The 23,501-nt window shown below is 40.6% G+C and overlaps 1 protein-coding gene across 3 annotated transcripts in view; it reads right to left on the reverse strand.

Annotated features, from left to right (window-relative positions):
- Nucleotides 1-23,501, reverse strand: part of bbs9 (Bardet-Biedl syndrome 9) — a 193,212-nt gene that overhangs the window by 49,719 nt on the left and 119,992 nt on the right. For all 3 annotated transcript variants that reach the window (XM_038710511.1, XM_038710510.1, XM_038710512.1), the window contains one exon: nucleotides 17,719-17,829. In XM_038710511.1, the coding sequence (XP_038566439.1) occupies nucleotides 17,719-17,829 (111 nt within the window). The remainder of the gene's footprint in view (nucleotides 1-17,718; nucleotides 17,830-23,501) is intronic.

Consider the following 23,501-nt stretch of genomic DNA (forward strand, 5'->3'; position numbering starts at 1 on the left):
CCATCATGTTAACAGGAAAAGTCTGTGCTGGAACTGTGCTGTGTCTGTTTTATTGTTGTTTGAAGGAGATTTGTGGATGTTTACCTGCAATCATTTTCAAGTTCAACTTGTTTCAACAGTTTTATTTATTTCTTGTTTGTTTTAACAGACTGGGTTGTGCTATTTTCAAACATGACACAAAGTCAAGATCTTTTTGTAAAGCAGAAAATATTGTCTTTTTTGTTGATGAATCACAAATGACCAAACCAAAACTCATTCCAAAAAATGGGGTAAAGTTAGATTGACAGATGGGTGGTGATGAAGCTTACTCTTCTTTTCTCCATAATCACAGAATCATGAAATTAGAGTGACTTTGAATTATTTAATTAATTATTTTTTTTGAAGATATATTTTGAACATAGAAGAAATAAAAAAAATGGGGCTTTGACTCTAAAAGGTAATTTATTAATTTTAATTTTGTGCTGTCAGTCTTTCAGCAGGAGAAGGTGTCACCACACACAGTGTGCTGGGACTGGGAGTGTGTGTGTGTGTGTGTGTGTGTGTGTGTAAAAGCATGTGTTCTCAGTCTCGGCTCAGTAGCTATTGACCCGCAACGAGGCCCTCAGCATCGATCACACATGTGCACAAGAACACAGTAAGTTTTTATAGTTAGTGACAGCTGACGATTCCCCCTGCCCTGACCTCTAACCTCAGGCTCTGCCTTCTGTACCCCCCAGCTAATTGACACGTCTCCCCTGATAAACTCTCTCTCTTTCTCTCTCTCTCACAGACACACACACAAACTACCCCAATATCCACACATAACATGAATAAAGTTTTTTCCAGCAGAGGGAAAAGGAAAGAAAAATACAACTCATCACAAGACTGTCATCATTAAGAAAAATGAACAACAGATAGATGTAAAGAAATAGAAAGAGACAGAGAGCTCATAATCTTTATTGCCACTGTACAAATTGGCATGAATGTACAGGACAAAAGAGAAATGAGGGTTTATCATTCAAAGCTATATACAAGGCGCTTCAAAAGAACTTCTGCTGTGCACAAACTATTTCATATTTGCCATGCACGAATTGGCATTTCACACATTTTATCATTTTTAAAAAGTACCCAAACAAAAAACTGAGTAACAGCGTGTCTTCACAGGAGGAGTTGCAGCCGAGTCGTCCATTTCACACGTGTCTGAAGGAACAGATGTGTGTAGACACCGAGCAGGAACCTCTGGGGCTGAAAACTGAAGCCAATGCTGAGGTGTCAAAAACTGCTGTTCCTATAATGGCCACTTGAGGCTGGCTTCAAAAGGGAGTCTTCATAGACCCTAATGTTAAAATGCCCAACTTCACAGCAGAAATAAACATCTTTACAGCCTGGTACAAAACCTGGTTTTGCTATAGCTAATTTACCCCCTCCTGACAACTGTATGGCACTGAGTCAGCCAATGCCAAGATGGCGACGGCCAGAGTTGCCAGGAGCTGACTGCACTGAGCTTCACAAAAGCTCTTCAGGAACCTATGGGCGATGTCACAGACACTATGTCCCGGTGCAGCTGCTGCTGGTCTGCTAACATGCTGCTCACGCCACACCTCATGTGTAGACAGTGTAAAAATATATCACCCAAAACACTAAGATGTCCAGTACAGTATGCACATCACTTATGAGATTTGGCCCACATGATAAAGCACAATGCAAAATAAATAGTAATCATTAGGGTGCATAAAGTGAAGCCAATCCAGGGGAAAACTTGGGACGCTTACAGATAGGTGGGAGGAACACTTTTTATAAATTACTTGTTAGCTGCAAAGTATGGGAACAAAAACACAGCAAGTTTTAATAATAAACTACATGCAGTCCTAAATCATGTACCTTTTTGGCCACTTGAAGGCAGCAGAACAAGCTTAAAAACATCTGATTTATTATCACCATTTTAAGTTGTGCAGCAAATGTTTGTTAAGCAAATGTGTTCACAAACAGTTGCCTGTTTATACATCAATAAGACACAGAGCAACTTTATTATTCATTTTGGAGTGTTTGGGTCCACCCGATGAATGTATTGTATGTCCTGGTTTGGTCTCCACCAACTGACAGAGGGAGAAAATATCTGGCTCATAGGTACTATATGTTCCCCTTTCTTCAGCAGTTGGTCTCTAACTGTGTCTGTCTGCTGAACAGTTAGTGTACAGTGGATTTATCAGAACTTGCTTGTTGAAAACAACTGCTGGCTGCAGCTGGAAACAAGTGGGTTTGTCAATCAATAAACTGTCAGAGAACAAAATAGTTTACTGTTTCCCATTTATTGCAAGCAAAAAGAACTACCCTTTCGATATTTGCAATCTCTTATTTGTTTATCCTCGCTCAACATGAAGAGCAGATTGATTATTTTTATATCCTGTCCCTGATTCCTGTAATTCAGTTCAGTTGAGTATGAAAATGAGTGAGCATGTGAGAGAGAGAGAGAGAGAGAGAGAGAGAGAGAGAGAGAGAGAGAGAGAGAGAGAGAGAGAGAGAGAGAGAGCACGCGAGTGACGAGTGCAGTAGCAGCTGCAGTCCCACATGTGTTACCTATTGGGTTTTGCATGGGACAAGGAGAGATAGAGACCGAAAGAGAGGCCTACACTTCCCAGCCAGCCCCTGGAAAAGTATACTCTACAATTCATTGCTTCCTTCTTGCCAAATTAAAGGTCTCTTGTTAAAAAATTGGGGGGGGGGGGGGTGAAATGGGAAATGGGGCAACAAAGGGGGGCTTTTATTACAAAGCAAAACAGCTCCCAATTGTCCCCAAACTGCAAACCTCATCTGTGTTAGACTATCTGTACAATGAGCGCAGCGCCTTTAAACCTTGTGATATGTGGTTGTATTTTGTAAGCATATTTTTTGTCTTTGTTATTGACCAGCTTTACATTTTTTCTGTATTTTTTGTTCTGAAATGTAGAATAACCCCGTCATATAGTTTATTAGTGATTCAGCAAACTCTCTTGTAAAATGATGTACGTCTGTATGGATATCGGCCCATACATGTGTTTCTATTACATAAAAACAGACAATTGTTCTGCACTAATTTATATGTTACGATGAGAACTAAATATGTGTTCTTTCATTTATCATTAAAGTTTCTTCAAGACTTCAAGTGAGTGTGAGCAAGAAAGACGAACGGAAATAAAAACTGGAGTTTGCCAAACTGCTAACCATCACATTATTCTGACACTCAAACATCTCACTCTTTTCACACGATATTAAAACATCAAGCCTACATTTTGTCGAAATTATGGGGTCCAAACCTTGTATAGCCGAACTGACCCATGAAACCATAAAATCCATTAGATTAACGGTTATATCCCATAACATAGCTGCCGTGGCCTTAATGTGAAAAGCAGCAGGGGGTGTGAAGGCCGGTTCCTCCCCGCTGGAAGCTGTACTTCCTACATGGGCCTCCCAGAGGAAGAACATTCATTCCTTCTGCAAGGTTCCCTCAGGAGCCAAAGCCTGAATGGACACTACCGCAAAAACACTGCCTCCTTACCACATGTTACATGACCTGAGGGGACACACACACACACACACACACACACACACACACACACACACACACACACACACACACACACACACATCTGGGTTTCCACCTCTGAAAGACTGTCTGGTTTGTTGATGGTTATCGTAGCCAGAATAGTTCCTGCCTCTCCCTTTTCTGCCTCTCTATTCCTCCCCCTTCTCTTCCCTAAATCTTTCCTTTTCTTTCACTCCCTCTCCCCTCTGTTTGGCTTTCATTCTCTCTTAGCCTTAATTTACAGTATTTATCAACAGGCCTTTAACTTAGATTGCTCCCTGTTGCATCCAAGTGGTTTAATAAACAGTTGATATATTTTTCCCATAGTAGCTGCTATTATTTCACTTCAAATATCATCTCCTTGTGCTTACGGTAAATTCAAGAACTCAACAGTGTTGTTGCAGCAATGATTTGCTCCATCCAATATGCAAAAAAATATAATGTTTCTACTTTGGATCTACTAAAACGTGAGTTTACATAAATTACCCACTTTTCTCAATATGATGTGATGCATTCAATGACAGGGTTAAAAAGTAGAAAGTACATCAGAGATTGTTCACTGTTTAAAACACCTAATGCAGAGAAATTATTGAATTTTAGTAATTTATGCCCTGAATGAAGAAGTAATTTAGATTAAAAAATCCTTGTTATAACCATTTGTAATTCAAGCATGGAGGAGTCATTCTCGACTTCTTACAAAATTCTAAACTCAAGGTTCACTTGGAACTTTTGTCCATATACCTTTTTGAAAATGGACAGCACTTGGGTGTCATCATGTCACCTCCGTCATGTGATAAGCTATTTCACAGTGCATATTTTGCTTTTCACGGTTCATTTCATGCCGTTTAGTCTATACTGACTTTTAATTTTGCAGAAACAGCACGTCATTTTCCGAGTTAATGTCATAGAGAAAAAAATGTCAGGTGATGTAGTATAAAGAGCAACAAAGTCTGCATAGGGAGGAGGATGGGGACGATGGATGGGTCAAACAAAATATAGGATTTTCATCTAGGAGAGTAGGTCTCTTTTAAAACCCAACCAAGTAGTTATGGGGCAGTATTACAGAGATTCCTATCGTAAGTCTTACGTTAAGATAGTCTAATATAGGATTATTCTCAATTTGGTTTTACGTAAGCAAATCCTAACTAACTTTAAGAATCCTATCTCATCTTACTTCATCTTATTTTATCTCAGGTTAGGAAATCCTAAATACTCAATCCAACATCACTTATCAACTTTTATGTCTTTTACCTAGCAACAAACGCTGCTTCTATTTTTCTCATCTCACTGAACTAAACAACTTTGTAACTGTTTTTCTTTGCTACTTTGTTTCTTTATTTTTAAAAAAACATACTGAATTATACATTGTAAAATTGAGCAAAAACATCAAGACAGATGAGGTAGAGGTGTTGATAACCTTTGTCAAGAAATCCAAATTACACATTTACAATTTTCACTTAGGGGTGTACTCACTTTTGTTGCCAGCAGTGTAGACATTAATGGCTGTGTGATGTGTTATTTTAAGGGGACAATAAATTTACACTGTTATACAAGCTGTACTACTATACATTGTAGCAAAGTGTCATTGTAGCAAAGTGTTAAAGTGTAGTGTTAAAGTAGTCAAAGTGTCACATGAAAAGATATAATCACATATTTACAAAAATGTGAGGGGTGTACTCATAGTGTACATCAGCGTTAACTCAGGAGATTGAAGAACGAGAGGGGGCTAACAGCAGAGGCTCCACCGTATCCGGCATGCTATCACAAAGAAAATAAGTAGCCTACATTGACAAGTGAAAGATAAAGAGAAAGGCAGCTCTTGTATCTAAAGAGCAGACGAAAACTGGTGGTGGCTCTTCTCTGGGGGTCTCCTTTGGACAGTGAAAGAGCAGCCACGTATCAAAGATGTTAACACTACCTGGTGGAAAAGTAAAAGTTAGGACAGCTTAACAGTTATCCTAAAGTTAGGAGAGTTTAAGATTTTATAAAGTTAGGTTGCTTGTGTAATAAACTTTTCCTATCTTAAGTTAGGATAGGAACATTGACTAAGGAACTGTTAATATGTAATAGCCTTTATCCTAAATCAGGTTCCTAAGTGCCTTCCATTTTTCAACTCTCTGCGACCGAAAAAAAAACAGTGCGGAAAAGACGCTCACCGCCTCGTCGTGCTGCTGCCATTTTTACCAACTTTGAAAAACGCAGTGCTCCCATTGCAATGAATTGAAAAAAGACACTGGTGTCAGAAAAAAAACCCCACTTTGGTGGAAACGGGCCCTAACTCTTATCACCATGGTTACCAAACAGTTAAGAATGGATTTGCAAGTTAGGAACTTTCTGAAATGCGGCCACTGGTGCCTAAGCCCAACAAAACTTCTTACCATGATGACGAAGATCACCTGACTTTGTTCTTTCCTGCACATCCAAAACTCATGAAATGCACCTTCTGTAAAGGCGTTAAATAACACACAAAAAGATTTAAATGCATTACCCTGACACACAAATGCCTAGCGCGATACATGAGATTACATTGGAAAAACACAACATGTCAGCTTGCGGTGACGCATCGATCCATGTGTGTCAACTTTTCATAAAAGATTGGTACATCCCAGTAACTACGCCGTGGGTAATTCCTCAGTCTCTATAATGTGTTCAGTGTGTGGTACTGGCATCAATTCATGTAGTGTATGTGTCCCGAAGAATGTTTCTATTCTGTGACTTTATTTTTATTTTCAAGAGCACCATAAAATTCCCTGGATTTACTGCAAGGGAAACTAATTGAGCATTGCATTCTTTTTGCAAAAAATAAAACATTTATGAATAAAATAAAAACTATTCAAAATATGACAAATATCTGCATAATACGTCATTTTCAGTAATGTACAATCAGGAACAATGTACAAAACAATAATGTAAGATTGCTCATGACATTCTGGAGTGTTTTACTACTAAATTTATAAGTGAGCTATTCCAGCACAAGGTCACGGACAGGACTTAACGGCTGTAAAACCCCTGAACTTTCCGTTACAGCATGCCACAAGTCCATAAGCGTTACTCCACCCTGGTACCCGACCAGGCAATAATATTTGGAACATTGTCCACATCTCTAGCTGTAATCACCACGAGCATTAGCCTCTGGCCAAGAATAGCCGATCAGATAATGTGGATGCAGAGACATTAGCGGAACATTACACACACATTAAACAGCCAGGCATCTCATCAGCGCTCCGTCAACACAGCCAAGGCCAACAAATAGCTCCGGAGATGGCGTGATAGCCTACGGTGGGGATTTTGTTGGCACGCACAACCTTTGGAGTGCCGGTACAACAGCAAATGTTGCTACCTAAAAATGTTGTTGACAAGCTACAAGCCCAGAGATTAAAAGCAGTCAGGAGGTCAGAGTGATGGTGGGATGACCTTCCATTCTCACTCCAATAAATTCAGGGGAGTCCCTAATTCTTCTGTTGTAGGCTTGAGGACACTGAAGTCCCGTCCTCAGTATTGTTTCTGTGAATTTGCGGATTTTAACAACCCGAGAGGGTTCAAATACTACAATAAGTCACACACAGTGGCTTTTTAAGTCATAACCCTTTTCTAAGTCCGTTTTAGACTGAATAAATTTAACCATTTAGACAAATAATAATTTAATTAAAATAAATATTATTTTTTTTAAACAAATAAAAAAAGAATGTGTTGAAAGATTTAAAGCTGCCATTGGCTGATCATTTGTTTCTGGACACACTTAATGAAGACGTGGATTTAGAGAACATGCAGATGGTGATGAGTTGGATTTGTTTAGCACACACTTGACAAACTGATGGATTTCAGGGAACTCAAATGGATGTCAGGAAGAACTTTTAATCACCAGTCGGATTTAAGAAACTTGCACTTAAGGCACAGTTGCCTCACAGTTGATGATGACTTGGCCTTAGGGTGGTTGGCAAACATTTGCATGTGTGGATACCTAGTTGGACCCGAGGAGCATACACGTGACAAGCTGAAATAAAAAAAAAAAGCTATAAGTTTTATTTTGAGAACACACATTTGACATGTTTGACTTGGGGGACACGCGCTTGAAAACCAGCTGTAATTTGGTGAACACACCACACCAATTAAAATGCCATGTAACCCCCTGATGAGGCAAAAATACAAACTCTTGTGGCACTCCAACATACGACCGAATCTCGTAAACCTAGAATTGGAGCTTTTTCTCCCCCAAATTACCAGAACCAATCCCCTACAGATTTCCTGTAAGTCCTGATCCACATGTTGACTTGTTAGAAGATCAGTGCCAATTCACCAATGTAATCAGATTTTAAGTCATGGTAGTGTGTACTTATATCAACAATAGTGTGTTGATTGTGCTGTGTTACTGGATGTACTGGAAGGACATGGGAACACTGTCAACCTTAATTTACATTAGGAGAGACAGATGAAACACAAGTGTTTAATAGAAACTGCTGTGTATCCCCTCAGGGTTTAATAAACACACAGATGCACAAGCACACACACTCTTGACCTTCCCAACAGTGTATGCGGTGGTGGTGATGGCGCATCGATAAGATGCTTGCCTTTGGTGTGAGAGCCGGGTTTAATCCCCCACTGTGACACACCCACCATTGTGTCCCTGAGCAAGACACTTAGCCCCTCTGACAGATATAGCAGTTGCAAGTCGCTTTGGAAAAAAGCGTCAGCTAAATGAAAAAATGTATGTTAGCATGTATTGTATTGTATTGTTTGCATTCTAAGTGATGTGGTTGAAATTAGCTTACTCATCTCTTTCTCTCATAGATAGTTGTTTTTTTATGATGCATAATGCAGATCCCTTGAAATAAATGGTAAACTAGTGTCCTTGTATTGCACCTTTCTAGTCTTCTCAAAGCGTTTTGCACTATGTCACATGCAACCATTCGCACACATTCATACACGTATGGCAGAGGCTAAGGCTACTCCATTTTAGTTTACAAACGGAGAATTAAAACGAATACGATCTCCGTCCACACCAGCGTTTTAACTGCGTTTTGGAGTTGATCTCCGTCTACATCTAGTGGCCGTTCAGGTACACTGGGCATGAGCATGCCAGTGCAAACATGAAGCAGATGGTCTATTACGTAGTTACAGAAGATTTGGCGAATGAATAAATAAATACAGACAAAGAATCAGACCAGATATCTTTTTTTTTTTTTTTTGCATGCACCAATAACGAGCTGGGACTGTTACTGAATGTAACACAGATGTGTGGTGGCGGAAAACAGACTGGGAGTCGTCGCAAAGCAAACGGCGACATGCACAATACAGGTGTAGGCAGATAGGCAAGTGTTATTTGCACGGTACAGAATAATTTAATAAAAAAACTATGACTAAAACCCGGTCAGTAGTTTCTGCTTTGCATGACTTATAAGACCTAAGACGGCTGCGTCATCGTTTCTAAAGTCCTCCGTTTTGGCTCGTCTTCACTAAAACACCCTCTGGAGTTTTGATATGCAAAACGGGGTCGGCAGCGTTTCCAAACTTCTCCGTTTTAGGTCTTCATTTCGTCGTTGTAGTCTGGACGGGAGGTGCAAACGTAGCAAAAGGTCTCCGTTTTAATTCAAAAACGCAGTAGTGTGGATGGGGCCTAAGATGTCAACTGCTCATCAGAGACAGAAATTAACATTTACACACTGATAGAACAGCTATCCCGTGCAATTTGGTGTTCAGGACACTTCGACATGGAGGAGCCTGGGGATCGAACCGCTGATATGATAACACACACATCTAGCATGGTGGTGCAGTGGTTAGCACTGTTGCCTCACAGCAAGAAGGTCGTGGGTCCAAACCCCGGTTTCCCCCACCGTCACGTTTGGTAGGTTCACCAGTCAGTCATATATCAATTTGGAGTTGGTCCCCAGGCGCTGTTCAGTGGCTGCCCACTGCTCCCTTCAAGGGTTAAATGCAGAGGATGAATTTCGCAACATGTATGTGACAATAAAAGTACGTTCTAGAGTCTTCCAACAACCTGTATGGTGTATGACAGTATCTAAGTAATGACCTACTCTTACAGATACAACATTCAAGCTTAGTTTCATGAGCCACATATTTTACTTTCCATCTGCAAATACACTTACCCTTTAAAAAGTCTGTGTGTGTGGCCAAACAAGAGTTTATTTTCTGACTGTGTTTTTATTCGCAGGGTGGTGAGAACAGAGATCCGTGGGTCAGAAATTCTGGTGTGTCAATTCTGGCAGCAGCTTTTCATGGATGTGAAAAGCAGCCACAGTATGTGACAGTAAGCTGATAGCTGTGTTCACTGTGTTTCTGTAATCTGACAGACAGACTGACACAGCAGGACTGTGTAATTCAGCCATGTCAGTACAAGTCTCCTCCGACCCCGAACACTGACTATCACTCACAAGTCACAAGTTTCATTACATGTGCACTTTCACTCTGCTGCTGATAACCCAACTACCGTGAGAGGGAAGGATGGTGTGGATAGTTGTGTTTGTCCAGATTCAGAGGATGTGACTGCACATGGTACATATTTCAGAGTGTCAATGTAAGTAAGCAATGTAAGTACCTAATAATCTGCCTTATAATAATAGCTATTACCAAGATAGGGTTTCCTTTAAAGGTTGATTCTTGTCAGGTTGAAGAAGCATCGAAAACAACATCAACATTTTTCTAGGAATTGAGGAAGTAGGGTCCCAAAAAAGTATCTATTATGTGAGTAATACTTGTCTTTTATCTAATTAGGTACAAACCCCAAGACTGTTGCAACGTGTCTACAGCTTTCATTCAAGCACTTTCTGTCGAGTATCGGTATAAGACAAGGAGTAGATATTACTTGTAATGTTAACTGACATTTGAAACAAACTATTGCTGTAACTAACAATTATTTCATTACAGTAAAAAAAAATCTGCATTATAATGAGTCCATGGTGACATCTTCAAATTGTTTGTTTTGGCTGACCAGCAATCAAAAATCTAGATATTTCAATTTACTACAATGTAAGGTAAAGACAAGCATCATAATTCTCTCATTTGAGACACTGCTACCAGATAATGCTTGCCATTTGTCTTGAAGAATAATTGATTATCAAAATACTTTTTTTGATTGACTAATCGTTCTAAAACAAACTCCTGTAGTAAATTTCCAGAAATAAATGTCCAAAAACATGTTTTCAGTCTCCAGTCTCTGTATGCCTCAGCAGCATCCCTTAAGACATCAGTCTTTCAACAGTAACATCCAACGGTACTGTTGTTTCTGTTGTCTCCATGTAATTTGCAAAAATTGCATTTCAACACCCACTTTCTAGTCCTTTCCATCTGTGGTGGCCTAAAGGTTAGGGAAGCCGGTTTAATCCCCAAACTGGCCCGATAAATCTGGATGTGGAAAGCGAACGTGCAGTGCTTGCCCTTCCTCATTTACCTGAGGTGCACTTGAGCAAGGCCCTTAAACCTCTAACCTCTGGGGTGATGCTCAGTGGCCAGCAGATGTGATTGTGCTGGGCAGCTTCCAGGTGTGTAACTGTGCGAATGTGATCAGGCTCTTCCTGCAAAAGAGAGGTTTCCTCTCAGTGAAGCTCCCCTGACTAAATAAAGGTTTTAGTAACTGACTTAGTTTTCAGGGATTCTTAGTCCCTAGGCATGGCTGGGTTAACTGACTGACAATCTTCCTTTTTTTTCTTTTCAGATTGAGTCAATAATTGATAAAAGCTTTTATTTAGATTTACTACCTAATAGATCAAATTCATGCTAACACAAGGACATTACTAATGGGTGAAGGCTAATAGCTAATGGTAATTGCCAATATGAGCAAGGTGCAATACTGGCTGATGCCGACACACAACAGGCAATACTAACTACTGTTCAATACCAGTATGTATGAGGTGCAGCTAAATAACAAAGGAGCTGGGTCATTGCTAGAGACCAATTCTTAGCATAAAGCTGTAGTCGCTGAGTTGGTAAATATTGTGGTTTAATGAGACCCCTGACCGCAGACCGACCCTCACCCTGATGACTACTTTCTACTCTGAATCGAAAGGAGGAGAGCAAGACTCAGTGTTAGAGTTTACATTTTGCTCAGCAGTCTTCCTCATCTAACATTAGGGACTGGCGTATGTGTGTGTGTGTGTGTTCTGGATAGTGTCTGTGATCCCAGGTGGGCTATAGGGAAGGAGCAGAACAACAAAAAGGGATGAAGCGCCGGGGAAGAAGAGAGGGAAGACACTTTCCCTTTCATCTCTCTTTCATCCTTCTTTTTCATGCGGAGGAGAGAGAGAGGGAGAGAGAGTGAGCGCGCTCCACTCTTCCCTCTCTCTCTCTCTTTTTTCTGTGTCCCACTCTCAGACGGCTTTTGATGCCTTTCAAGTCAGCCAACTGTGCTCTCTGGCTGCCAGGCACTCTAACAGAAAGGTCTGTGTGTGTGTGTGTGGTGTGGGGTTTGGCATGGCGCCTAATTACTTTTAAGTCACAGACAGGTAGGCGGAAGGTGTATGCGTGTGTCTTTGTCTGAAAAATAAAAGCTTTGAACTAATTTGTCCTCTACCACCTCGGTCCCTGGTTTTATGAGTGTGCTGCCCACAACATACAAAGGCTTTTCTGGCATTTTGCCACAATTACAAAGAAACGCTCTACTGTACGTCTCTGGCCAGATTCAAACTGTAGACAGAGCACCACCAATGCATTGGCATGGAATAGTATGTACTTTTATATTGTGATAGATACATTTTGCGATATATTTTCAGGAACATTGTAACTGGGTAAAATAACTAGACAGGAATGTCTGTTTCTGGCTAATCTAGAAGATGAATTACCTTACAAATCTAATATTGCCACTGAGGATGAAACGGTTACTGGTTTAATGATAAACCATGGTAGAATTCCCGACAGTCAGTATTACCATTACAAATTTGAATTATCATTAACGGCGTATTTGATTACAGCGCTGACTCATGGTAAATACTGTCCAGCATCAACCAAAGGTAGCAACAGTATCCCAGACAAATGCACAACATGCAATGTGGATTTTTTTTGGGTCAATGAAAATTTTTGGTTTTTAAAGAACTGCTGGGAAAACCCTGAATCGCTGCGAAAGGGTGCAACACTTGAGTCTTACCACCACCCACTACTTTACAGTGAATGCTGGGTAAGATAACTTTCAGTTAAATGCATAATATGAGGACTGTGGAATAAGGGAGCATGTCATGGTTTGTCTGTCTAACTTGCTAACGCCTTGTAAACTGAAGCTCTCAGTGCTGCCTCTTCTTGTATAAACACTACATGTTGTTCTGTTGCTGTATACGTCATGTGTTTGCAGACTCTATTTGCTCATTGCACATGTGTGCATGTTATGTTGTATAGTCACCCAACCAACATATCTTGTTCATTAAAATCGTTGTTGAATTGGTTGCAGAAGTGTTTCAACAGGAGAAACACTGCAGACAAGACTACAAGACTCCTCTATTGTAATGTATTTATGTAAATTGTGCATGGGGTCATACTTTATAACTTTTTAATGCACATTTGATAGGGTTTTCATATGTTTACATAATATATTCGCTGTTATTTTGTGCAGGCAAACAAGGGGGGCTATGTACAGTTTTCTAACAACCCAGCTGTATTCTAACATTAACATTACTATCCTTATTAGCCAGGCTCCTTACATGGTTGCTAAATCATTATATCAAAAATCAATATATGGCGGTCAGTGCTGTCATTGTGGCGGGCCGCACACAAATAAGCCTTAAATACATTATAAGCCTTTAAATACATTATTCTGTTACTCCACCTGGACACCTTGGATTGTGTTTGATCGTCTCACCAGCACCTTGGACAAAACACCTGCACCAACACAGCCCCCAGCTGTAAAACCACCAAGGTTTCTGGAATGAAGCACAGTATCGTATGGGACGTCCCGAGTTAAGATGTTAAAACTGGGAAGCACCCTCCCAGTTGAAGTGTCCTAGAGCAATACCAACATCACATTATTATTTACAATGGTTTTACATGTTACCACTGTTTGTTTTCTCTCTGTGTCGTTCTGTCTGTTGAGGAGGAGAAGTGGGACAAGTTACAGGACAAGTCTGGACATGATGCTACCTTCTGACCCTCCCCTTGTTACCAAATGACTTCCCCTGTTACGTCTGTCCCTCCTTCCTCCTCTCATTTTAAGTGGAAACCACAGACTTGCTCTGGAGGTTTCCATGACATACAATACTAATTAGGGATCATTTTGCTTTGGCTTTTTTCACGTCATGATCATGTCTGGAGGGCAGAACTGAAAGGTAAGAGTGAAACGTGTGTGTGTGTGTGTGTGTGTGTGTGTGTGTGTGTGGGTGTGTATAAGACAGAAATACACAAAAGTAAAACACTATTAAATCTCCACTTTGATATTAAACCAGAATCATCCGATAGACTCATAATAAATCTCATATAATAGATTTTTTATGACATGACATTAAATGAGTTATGTTTGATTTCTATGTGACCAACTGATGCACCTTTGGTTTGGTTTAACATATTGCAGCACTTTACAATGCACTGATGTGTTTTGACATTTCATTTGTAACACGTTGTTATAGTTATCAACTAAAGCGTTTAGAGATTTTGGTGACAGAGGGTGGAACGCCCACACCAAACAAGAACTAAAGATCCCGCTCATTACAAGAAACAACAGGATTTAAAGGGAATCTAAATATTTATGAAGTACTAACACTTAATGTTTTGTGGTTTCAGCTTCACAAATTTGGATTCGCTTGCTTTTCTGTTTCCTATAACTGAATGCCCCTTTCTGTTTTGTTTTTGTTGTTGGTAAAAACGATCTGTTAACTTGCAATGGTTGTCAATCATTGATATTGACAATTTATGGTGAAAATGATCAATTCATTTAGTGAAACTAAAGAAATAATGAATAAAAAAATAAGCAGCAGATGTTTGATTTGTTTCGCTCAGATTTGTCATGATGTGAGCAGTGATGAGGACTAAAAGACTTATTCTTCTGTTACAAAAGCTTGTTAAAGATTTAATATTCCTGTCTGTGTGTGTGTGTTTGTATGTGCAGAACGTCCGACACAATCACGGGAATGTATACGTACGTGTGTGTATATATAATGATCCCACTGTCGCCCTCTCTGTGTCTCCCACACCTCCCTTTCTCATTAGTGGTGACGCCTGAGTGGATTAACCACGTGCGTGTAAGCGCACACACAGAAAAACACAGAAAACACACACACACACACACACACACACACACACACACACACACACACGAAAGCAGAGCCCATCAAAGCAAATCCGTCCGCCCGGGTTTAGGAAAGACAAACTGTCATAAAACACGGATTTGTCCTCAATGCAAACCAGAAGCCTTTTTCTGGCAGGAGACTGGTGTGTGTGTGTGTGTGTGTGTTAGAGTGATCTGCTTATCGTATCTCAGATGAAACTAATCAATTTAGTAATTCAATAGGATAACAAAAACAAAACAGGACCAGAGGGAAGAAAGGAAGGGTGAAAAAGGAGAAATATATTGACGAGTCAATCTACTTAATTAGGAAAATAAAATACAATCACACACTTCTGCTAAATGACAAGATAACTCCTCTTTTGATCTGCTACATCTCTCAGACAGATGGTAAGAAGGAACTAAGAGCTTAGAGCAGAACCAGATGGATGAAAACGTAAAGAGAAGAGAAAGTGAGAAGGAGAGACAGCAGACACTGAGTAGAGGATGAGAGAGTGGTCCAACTTCCCAAACAGAGAAAACAGTGAGTGTAGACCTGGCAACAGTAGGCCAGCAACGCCGGACTCACTCCCAGATCTCTTTTCACAGCCCCGGAAAACATTGTCTAAAGCAATAACAGTGTTATAATAAAAAGGATGCTCTTCACTGTACTTATGGCTACAACATATAAAGCACATAGGACAGCAGTGAAGAAGTCTTAAAGGGCATTATGGATATTCTTTTACAATGTTATAAACATGTGTACTGAAAATAAAATAGTATATCATGTATATAAGAATAAAAAGGTAAAAACCTCCCTTGGTTATTACAGGCTTGCCATACATATAGTAAGATAATGGAAGTAAATACAAGCCCTCTTGCTTTCCATTGCTTAGCTGGTCTTAGTACAGTGGCAGCAGGCTAAACAAGGTAGCTCAGATGTCATTTTCTCCAGCCACATCCCTCAGCCTCCTGGGGGTAATCTATGTAATCTTTCAGGGGTTTTCTGGGTTAGCCCTGAAGTATCCTCCCAGTTGGGCACACCCAGCATTCCTCGAAAGGAAAGTGACTAGACGCCCAAACAACATCAACATTCAGAGCAAAGGAGTGGTGACTATACTCTGAGATCCTCCTAGATGTCTGAGCTCCTCACTTTGTCTGAGGGTGAGTTCTGGCACCGTGTAAAGGAGACCCATTTTATCCAGGGTTTTTTTTGGTCTCTAGTCTAGTCTAGAGCGCTCACTATATGTGATGTAAATCAGCGGCGATGTGTCAGAAATGTGTCAGGTAGCCATTTTGATGTGTCGTTGAGTAGTTCACACATAACGACTGGTGACTGGTTCACACACACTGACTGATGAAGCCAACAGAACAACATCATCAGAAATAAGGTGAAAAGGCACATTTCTGCTTAAGCCCAAAATAACAAGAACGCACTCATTGTTGATAATAACACACTGCTGACAAGTTGGCATCTCATATTCCTGCAGTGCCTCCCACAAGATACAACAAGTTCTAAGTCCTCTCCTGGGCAACAAAACACATGTTGACTGGATGGGCATCATGACGTCGCCATTATTTTAGCAAGGGTAAAGAGCATAGTCAATGAAAGCTGCTGGAAGCAAAGGTCCTGTTAGAGTTCATCTTGGTATATTCCCTGGGGAGGTTAAAGACTGTGACAATAATCTGGTGTCTCCTTTAAAAAATTAGGACTCACAACCCCACCTGACAGTCCACAGGCACTGTTCTCAACTGCATTTTGTTTTACGTTTTAGTACAATTTGCTGAAGGCAAGGCCAGCTGGGATTTGGTGATGGCCATCAAATTAAGACTTTGCTTGTACAGCAAGAAAAACAGTACAAGACAACATTGTGGGAAAAACAAGCTAAACATTTAGAAACACAGAAACATCATCTGCAAAACCAAATTTATTGTTTGATTTCATCTTTTGGCACTGACTGGAATCCAGACCATGCTGATTCTGCAGACCACGATCCAATGGCAGTCAAAGTGGTATGTACAAATAACAGATGAGGCAGAGCACTATGCCATGAGGGAAAATAGGGATGGATTACAGCAGTGTGACAGACAATGAACAGATATCAGTGTCTGGGCTCTGGTCAGGATTTAGTGGCAAGCTGGGAGCAATGCTGCAGATGTACTATTGGAGTGATATATTTTGACACGGGTCGTTTGGAAACGTGACAAGGTGAAGCACAACCACTGACAAGTCTGTGCTGGAGAGCATTCAGCTCCAAATAAAGACACAAAGAAGGGAAGGAGACACGATGACAGTGTTTCCACACATAGACTTCACTTGGACGGGCGGAAGTTCGGGAAGACTCCTGAATGGCAGGTCCATTCCAGGCCAAACCAGCATGTGGTCAAAGAGTTTAAGTTTTTAATTTCTAATGTCTTCCTTTATGATCTGTGACCAGGCTGGCCACGAAAAAATGGTGAAAAAAAAAGAAAGAGGAAAAAAAAATAAGAATGGAACCAGAAAAAAAAACTACTGGTACTGTTTTCATGACATGTGTACAGTTGTTAGTGTACATGTTGTTAGTTCGCAGTATACTGTGACTTAAGTGTTCCAGCTCAGGCTTGCCTCTTCTGGTCTTGTTCAGTGTAGTGGTGACTTGCTAATGCAAAGTGAGGAGAAAGGTTTCATCCTAAAGTTTCTTGAAGGTCTTCAGCATAATCTGATTCTCTTTGTACCACATATACACTATTAGTATTAAAATAACTGCAAAAAGTCCTGTCTCATAGTCCTGGGCTGAATTTAAATCCCAGTACATCCCTGACAGGCGCTGACGTGTTTGCAGCAGAGGTGTACATTAGGTGTGTGAGTGTTGGGAAAAGAGAACTAAAGGGAAGGGGAGCAGATTTAGTGAGTGAGTAAAGACTAAAATAAAGTGGAGATTAAAGTAATTAGTAAGTAGAGGAGTTCCATGATGAGGAGGATTGGCGGAGTTTGTGCGCCTACCTTTCTTGACTTTCTTAGATGGCTGTTTCTTCTTGATGAACTTGGTCGCCTCATGTGGAAGTTCCTGCTCTTCCCCGTCACCAGCAACCTCTGCAATGGGCTCAACACCTCCTAAGTGACAGGTAGAGGGAACACATCAGCCAAATGATATATATATGCAGCATCTGAATAAGTACAACTATATTTTAGAAAATGCTTCAAATTTATAGTGAATGTTTTTCATTCCCTGTCCCAATTTCAGGATAACAGTTATGAGATTTGAACTAACAAACTTGCAGTGCCATTCAAAACTCCTTAAGAATAGTTTTTGTGAGTACTGTGAAGCTGAATTTATTCTGTCTGAATCTGCATATTTTCATGATATACAGTCTCCTCCAAAAGTATTGGAAAGGTAAGGGAAATTCCTTTGTTTTTGTTGTTCACTGAAGACATTTGGGTTTAAGATCAAAAGATGAGTCTGAGACAAGAGTTCAGAATTTCAGCTCTCATTTCCTGGTATTCACATCTAGATGTGTTAAACAACTTAGGACATACCAATGTTTGTATTAGACCACAGCATTCTTAGGTAAGCAAAAGTAATGGAAACAAATAATCTTAATATTAGGTGGCAGAACCCTTGCTTGCAATAACTGCCTCAAGCCTGCGACCCATCGACATCACCAAACTGTTGCATTCTTCATTTGTGATGCTATTCCAGGCTTTTACCGCAGCTTCTTTCAGTTCTTGTTTGTTTCGGGGTGTTTCTCCCTTCAGTCTCCTCTTAAGGAGGTGAAATGCATTTCTCCGTAAATAGGCAGACAAAATGTTTCTGTCCTCTTCTGAATTCATTCTGCTGCTACCATCATCAGTTCCATCATCAATAAATATTAGTGAGCCTGTTCCAGAAGCAGCCGTGCACGCCCAAGCCATGACATCACCTCCACCATGCTTCACAGATGAGCTTGTATGCTTCGGATCATAAGCAGTTCCTTTCTTTCTCCACACTCTGGCCTTTCCATCACTTTGCTAGAGATTAATCTCAATCTCATCAGTCCATAAGATTGTGTTCCAGAACTTTTGCGGCTGTGATTTCCCGATCCGGCCTTCGTTGGTGATGTCACTTCCTGTTTTGGGGGTTTTCTTCACAGCTCTCACCATATTTCTGTCATCAACTGCTGTTGTTTTCCCTTGACCGACCTGTTGGATGTCTGTTGCTCAGTACACCAGTAGTTTTTCTTTTTCAGGAAGTTCCAAATTGTTGTGCTTGCTATGCCCAATGTTTGTCCAGTGACTCTGGTCGATTTTCCTTCTTTTCTCAGCTTGACAGTGGCTTGCTTTTCTCCCATAGACATCTCTCTGGTCTTTATGTTGGTTTATCCTCTTTAACAGGAAATGCAGTATTTATAGGTTTGACTTAGACTAGTCATGCAGAGCTATTTAATGTTTGGACAATCAACCTAAAAGGCAACACCTGGGCAACAAGAAACATCTGTCAGTCACATGTTCCAATACTTTTGGAGGGGACTGTAAATTCTTTGATCTGCCTATACCAATGTGCAGCCCTGAACACACCTGCCTATGCAGACATCTAATGTAGCATTAACAGAATCACGTGTATGTCCGCTATCCTTTTTCAAGAACAAGTACCATGTGAATGCTAATTTTTGTATGACACATGTGAAAACACCAGCACCCATTGTTTACTATGTACTGTGAGCCTGCACACCAATGGCGTCTTGAAGTGCATCTCTGCAGGATGATGCAAATCACCTCTTTGACATATGTCACAGTCCTATTTCCCAGCCTTGACTCATGTCAGCTCTTCAGAAAAGTAGCAATTTTTCAGTGACTATCTCCTCAGTCACAGTCACATCGCACTTACAGACTGTATGGTTGATCGTGATGATACTTTCAGACAAATTTCAAATTAAAATATTACCACATTTCACTGGATGCAGTGAACAAACCTAGTTACTTTGATTAATTGGTATATAATTTAATGTTGAGCGGTCTCTACAAGTTCTATAATTTTTATTTTAAATCACTTTTTGCTTGCTACCACTTTCATCATAATTCCTATGATTTACATGTCAGCAACACTTCATGTCTTAATGTTGTATTCTGCCAAGGTGTAGTCAAAGACAAATTTCCTCTATGATGGGCAATAAAGTTGTATTGTATGTTGTTTTGAAATTGTGGGTCACTAATGCGTAATGGACTGCAAATACTATGTGGCATTGAGTTCTTCTCCATCAGCATATCATCATCAGGCCAATTTGTTTGTCAACATTTCAAGATTTCAGACACATGCATCTTCTCATTCTGTGTGTAAAAGTAAAACAGCAATACTTTACCAGCACATGTAAGTGTAGTAGAGGAGAGAAAATGCATCATGGAATAATATTGTTGAACACGTGGTTTGTAAGTGTGTGTGTGTGTGTGTGTGTGTGTGTGTGTGTGGTGTGTGTGTGTGTGTGGTGTGTGTAAACGTGCATGTGTGAGGGTATGATTTTGTGTGTGTGTGTGTGTGTCAAAATCCCTGCGAGAATCCCATGGATCAGTCTGGATTTAGGGAGCTCCTGAGGCCGATGAATTGGACGCCTTGTCTCCTCCTCTTCCCCCCTTTCCTCATTCCTCTCCTCCCTCTCTGTCTCCTCTTCATCCCTCTTCCTCATTCCTCTCCTCCCTCTGTCTCCTCTTTTCTTCTCATCCCTGCCTGTTCTGCTCCTCACCCCCCTCTCCATCCTTTTCCTCTTACCTCCTTTTCCCTCCCCCTTTCCCTCTCCTCTTCTTTCTCCTCCTCTGTATACTCCTCATGCCTCTTTATCTTCCCATCATCCTTCTCTTCTCTTTCCTTCCATCTTTCATTCCTTCCCTCCTCTTTTCATCTGTCCCTTTCTCCTAATTTCCTGTCCTCCCCGAGGATTATGTCCAGTTTCATGGTACTTTCATTGAACACACACTAAACACATTGCCCCTTTGTTTTGTGTGTGTGTGTTTGTGTGTGTACGAGACAGAGAGTGCATGCGTGTCTGCCATCATGTCTACCTTAAGGTGTCTGAGAATTTCTGTGTGTCTCTATCTCCCCCACTGCGTCTAGATCTGTGTGTGTGTGTGTGTGTGTGTGTGTGTGTGTGTGTGTGTGTGTGAGTGTGTGTGTGTGCGTGCAGATTACCCTAAGCCCTCTCTAATATTTATCCTGGCCTTTTCTAAAGCCAATCTTGTTCTCTTTGGTGAGAGCACAGCCTGTGGCTTCACACACACATACTCTCTCAGTTGTTTGAAATGGGATATGCCTCGCTCTTAATTGGGCAGGTGTTTTTCTAAGGCGAGTTGGTTTTTTAACGCTGTCTTACAATTTCACGGGGAATGTGTGGGTCTGTGTGTGTGTGTGTGTGTGTTTTAACCTCAGTCTTACATCAACATCAGGTAAGGAAATAGCCCACCTCTGGAGCAACTTACTCCGAAAGAAAATCACAGCACACACACACACACACACACACACACTCTCTTACCGCTGACCTCTCATACATTCCTCCCTCTCCGTCTCTCTCTGTAAATAGTAGGTGTAGTATCGCCTGGTCAGAGTTGTGGTGTGTATCTGTGTTTCTCTCGGTCATGGTCAGGTCTATATTTGTCGCACCAGTCGGGTTATCAGTTTTAGACAACCCTGAGGTTTAGACTCAACACTCTGCACCACATCACACTTATAAAACACTTCAACACCCGGGAAATGCAACAGAATGGAAGATGACAGTGTGATTATACAGTATGGAGTAATTGTAACAGTAATGTTAGCAATGGTAGTCACAGTTGTTAAATTTATAGTAGGACCAGAAGCAATAGTATAGTCAAAAGGATATATCTAAAATAGTAAACACTATTTGGTGTAGTGTTACTAATTAAGAAACAGTATTCCAAATAAGACAGACATTGCAATAGTGATGATATGTTAGTAGCAGTAATAACAGCGGCAAAGGTTTTTACAGTGATGTAGAAGTGTACGCAAGGGTAGGGTCTGTTTCAGTATTGGTATAAAGCTGCCTCAATGGTTCTTAACTGCATCCAAATCATCCATTTCTTAAAGAGTAAATGGTCCAACTACACCCAAACTGCCCTAAAACAATCCCAAAAAAACATGTCAAACTCAAAAAAGTGTTATACTGTCAATCATTATAATACTTAATGTAATGTATAAGTATGGAGTTGCTTGAAGTAGTAGTAGTAGTAGTAGTAGCAGTAATAGTATTAACAGTAAAAATAGCAGCAAATATGGACATTGCTACAACAGAGACACATATATACACTTTGGAGCAGGGAAGATTTTGGCACATGTTGGGGAATGTTTTGTGCAGTTATAGACATCTCTACTTTTAGGGAGGATTAGAGGCCATCTGCAGACATTTGGAGACAGTTTAGGATATAGTTTGTTTTGTTTGAACAGCTTGATGCAGTTTTGATGCAGTGTAGATATAGCAGGGGAGAGTCTGGGACAGTTGCTGTAACAGTTTGAGACATTTTGGACATTTGTGGGCCAATTTGTATATAGATGGGGATGGTTTGGGTCAGTCCATGACAATTTGAGCCATCTTGTGACAGTTTGGGACACTGTGGGGCCGTTTGTGCCGGTCTGTGACAGTTTGGGGCGATTTGGGCCTGTTTTGGAACAGATCTGGACAGCTTGGTTGAGGGGTGAAGCTGCCTCCAATAGACAGCTCTGTCTTGGTCTGCAGTGTGCAGGCACCAGCGCATTCCGACTTTATTCTGGGCTGCGGTTTGAAGATGGGGATGACACTGTGCTGCTGTGGTTACCAGCAATTTGGCTGTGGGCTTTACGCTATTTCAATCCCCCCTCAACATACACAACTTTGTACGCACACATAAAATACACGCATACTGTACGTTAGCCCCGCAAATTTGCACACACTTGCTTTTAAAAACACACATCAAAAACCAGGAAGTTTGATTCCTTTCAAAACTGGTGTGTGTATGTTTGTATATGAATCAGACTATCTATGTTTCAGTACTACAAAGGCACACACACACTAAGACACTATAGAAGTTGTGTGTATGTCGAACATTGTAAAAAGCGATCTTTGCCATTTGTGTAAAAAAAAATGAAATCAAGTGACGTTAGAAGATGACTCCTTGCCCAAAATCAGTTCTTTGGTTTGTACATAACAGCAAGAACACATTTTGGGCTGAAAAACAACAACCCTCTAACATTTAAGATTGAATGATGAACTTCAGGTACTGATTGATTCTATCCAAAATAGAGCTCTGCTGTTTTATATATAGCATGCTGGAGGAGAACTCTTCAATTAGGAAACACCACAGAGACAGAACAAAGACAGCTGGTCAGGATTACACACAAGACATGAACTACACTTACACATACTACATGTATTTTCCTTTGCTCTGTGTCCTCTGAACGTACACATACACACACATAAATACATGTGTGCGCATACACTCATGCACACAAACGCAGCCCATCTTCTCCCCTCTCTTTAGGTCTAAAATAGACGCAGGCCCCAAACCACAGCTACCAGTGGAACACTGTGAAAATAACTGCAACTCACACATGCACTATAGGGGTGTGTGGATAGGAAGATGTGTGTGTGTAGTCTGTGTATCTGCTTGCTTTCAATTGGACTGTGAACATTAGTAGAAGAAGAGAAGAGAATAAAGAAAAAAAGAGATATGAGAATACATTACATTTCAAAATACAGCAGCATTCGAAAAGAGCTGAGCAGATGACACAACACTGAAAAGAGAAGAAGAGAAGGAACAGCAACACAAAA

The sequence above is a fragment of the Micropterus salmoides genome, unplaced genomic scaffold (assembly GCF_014851395.1).
Source record: "Micropterus salmoides isolate LMB-PRFRI ecotype aquatic unplaced genomic scaffold, ASM1485139v1 Ms_hic_scaffold_11, whole genome shotgun sequence".
Lineage (NCBI taxonomy): Eukaryota > Metazoa > Chordata > Actinopteri > Centrarchiformes > Centrarchidae > Micropterus > Micropterus salmoides.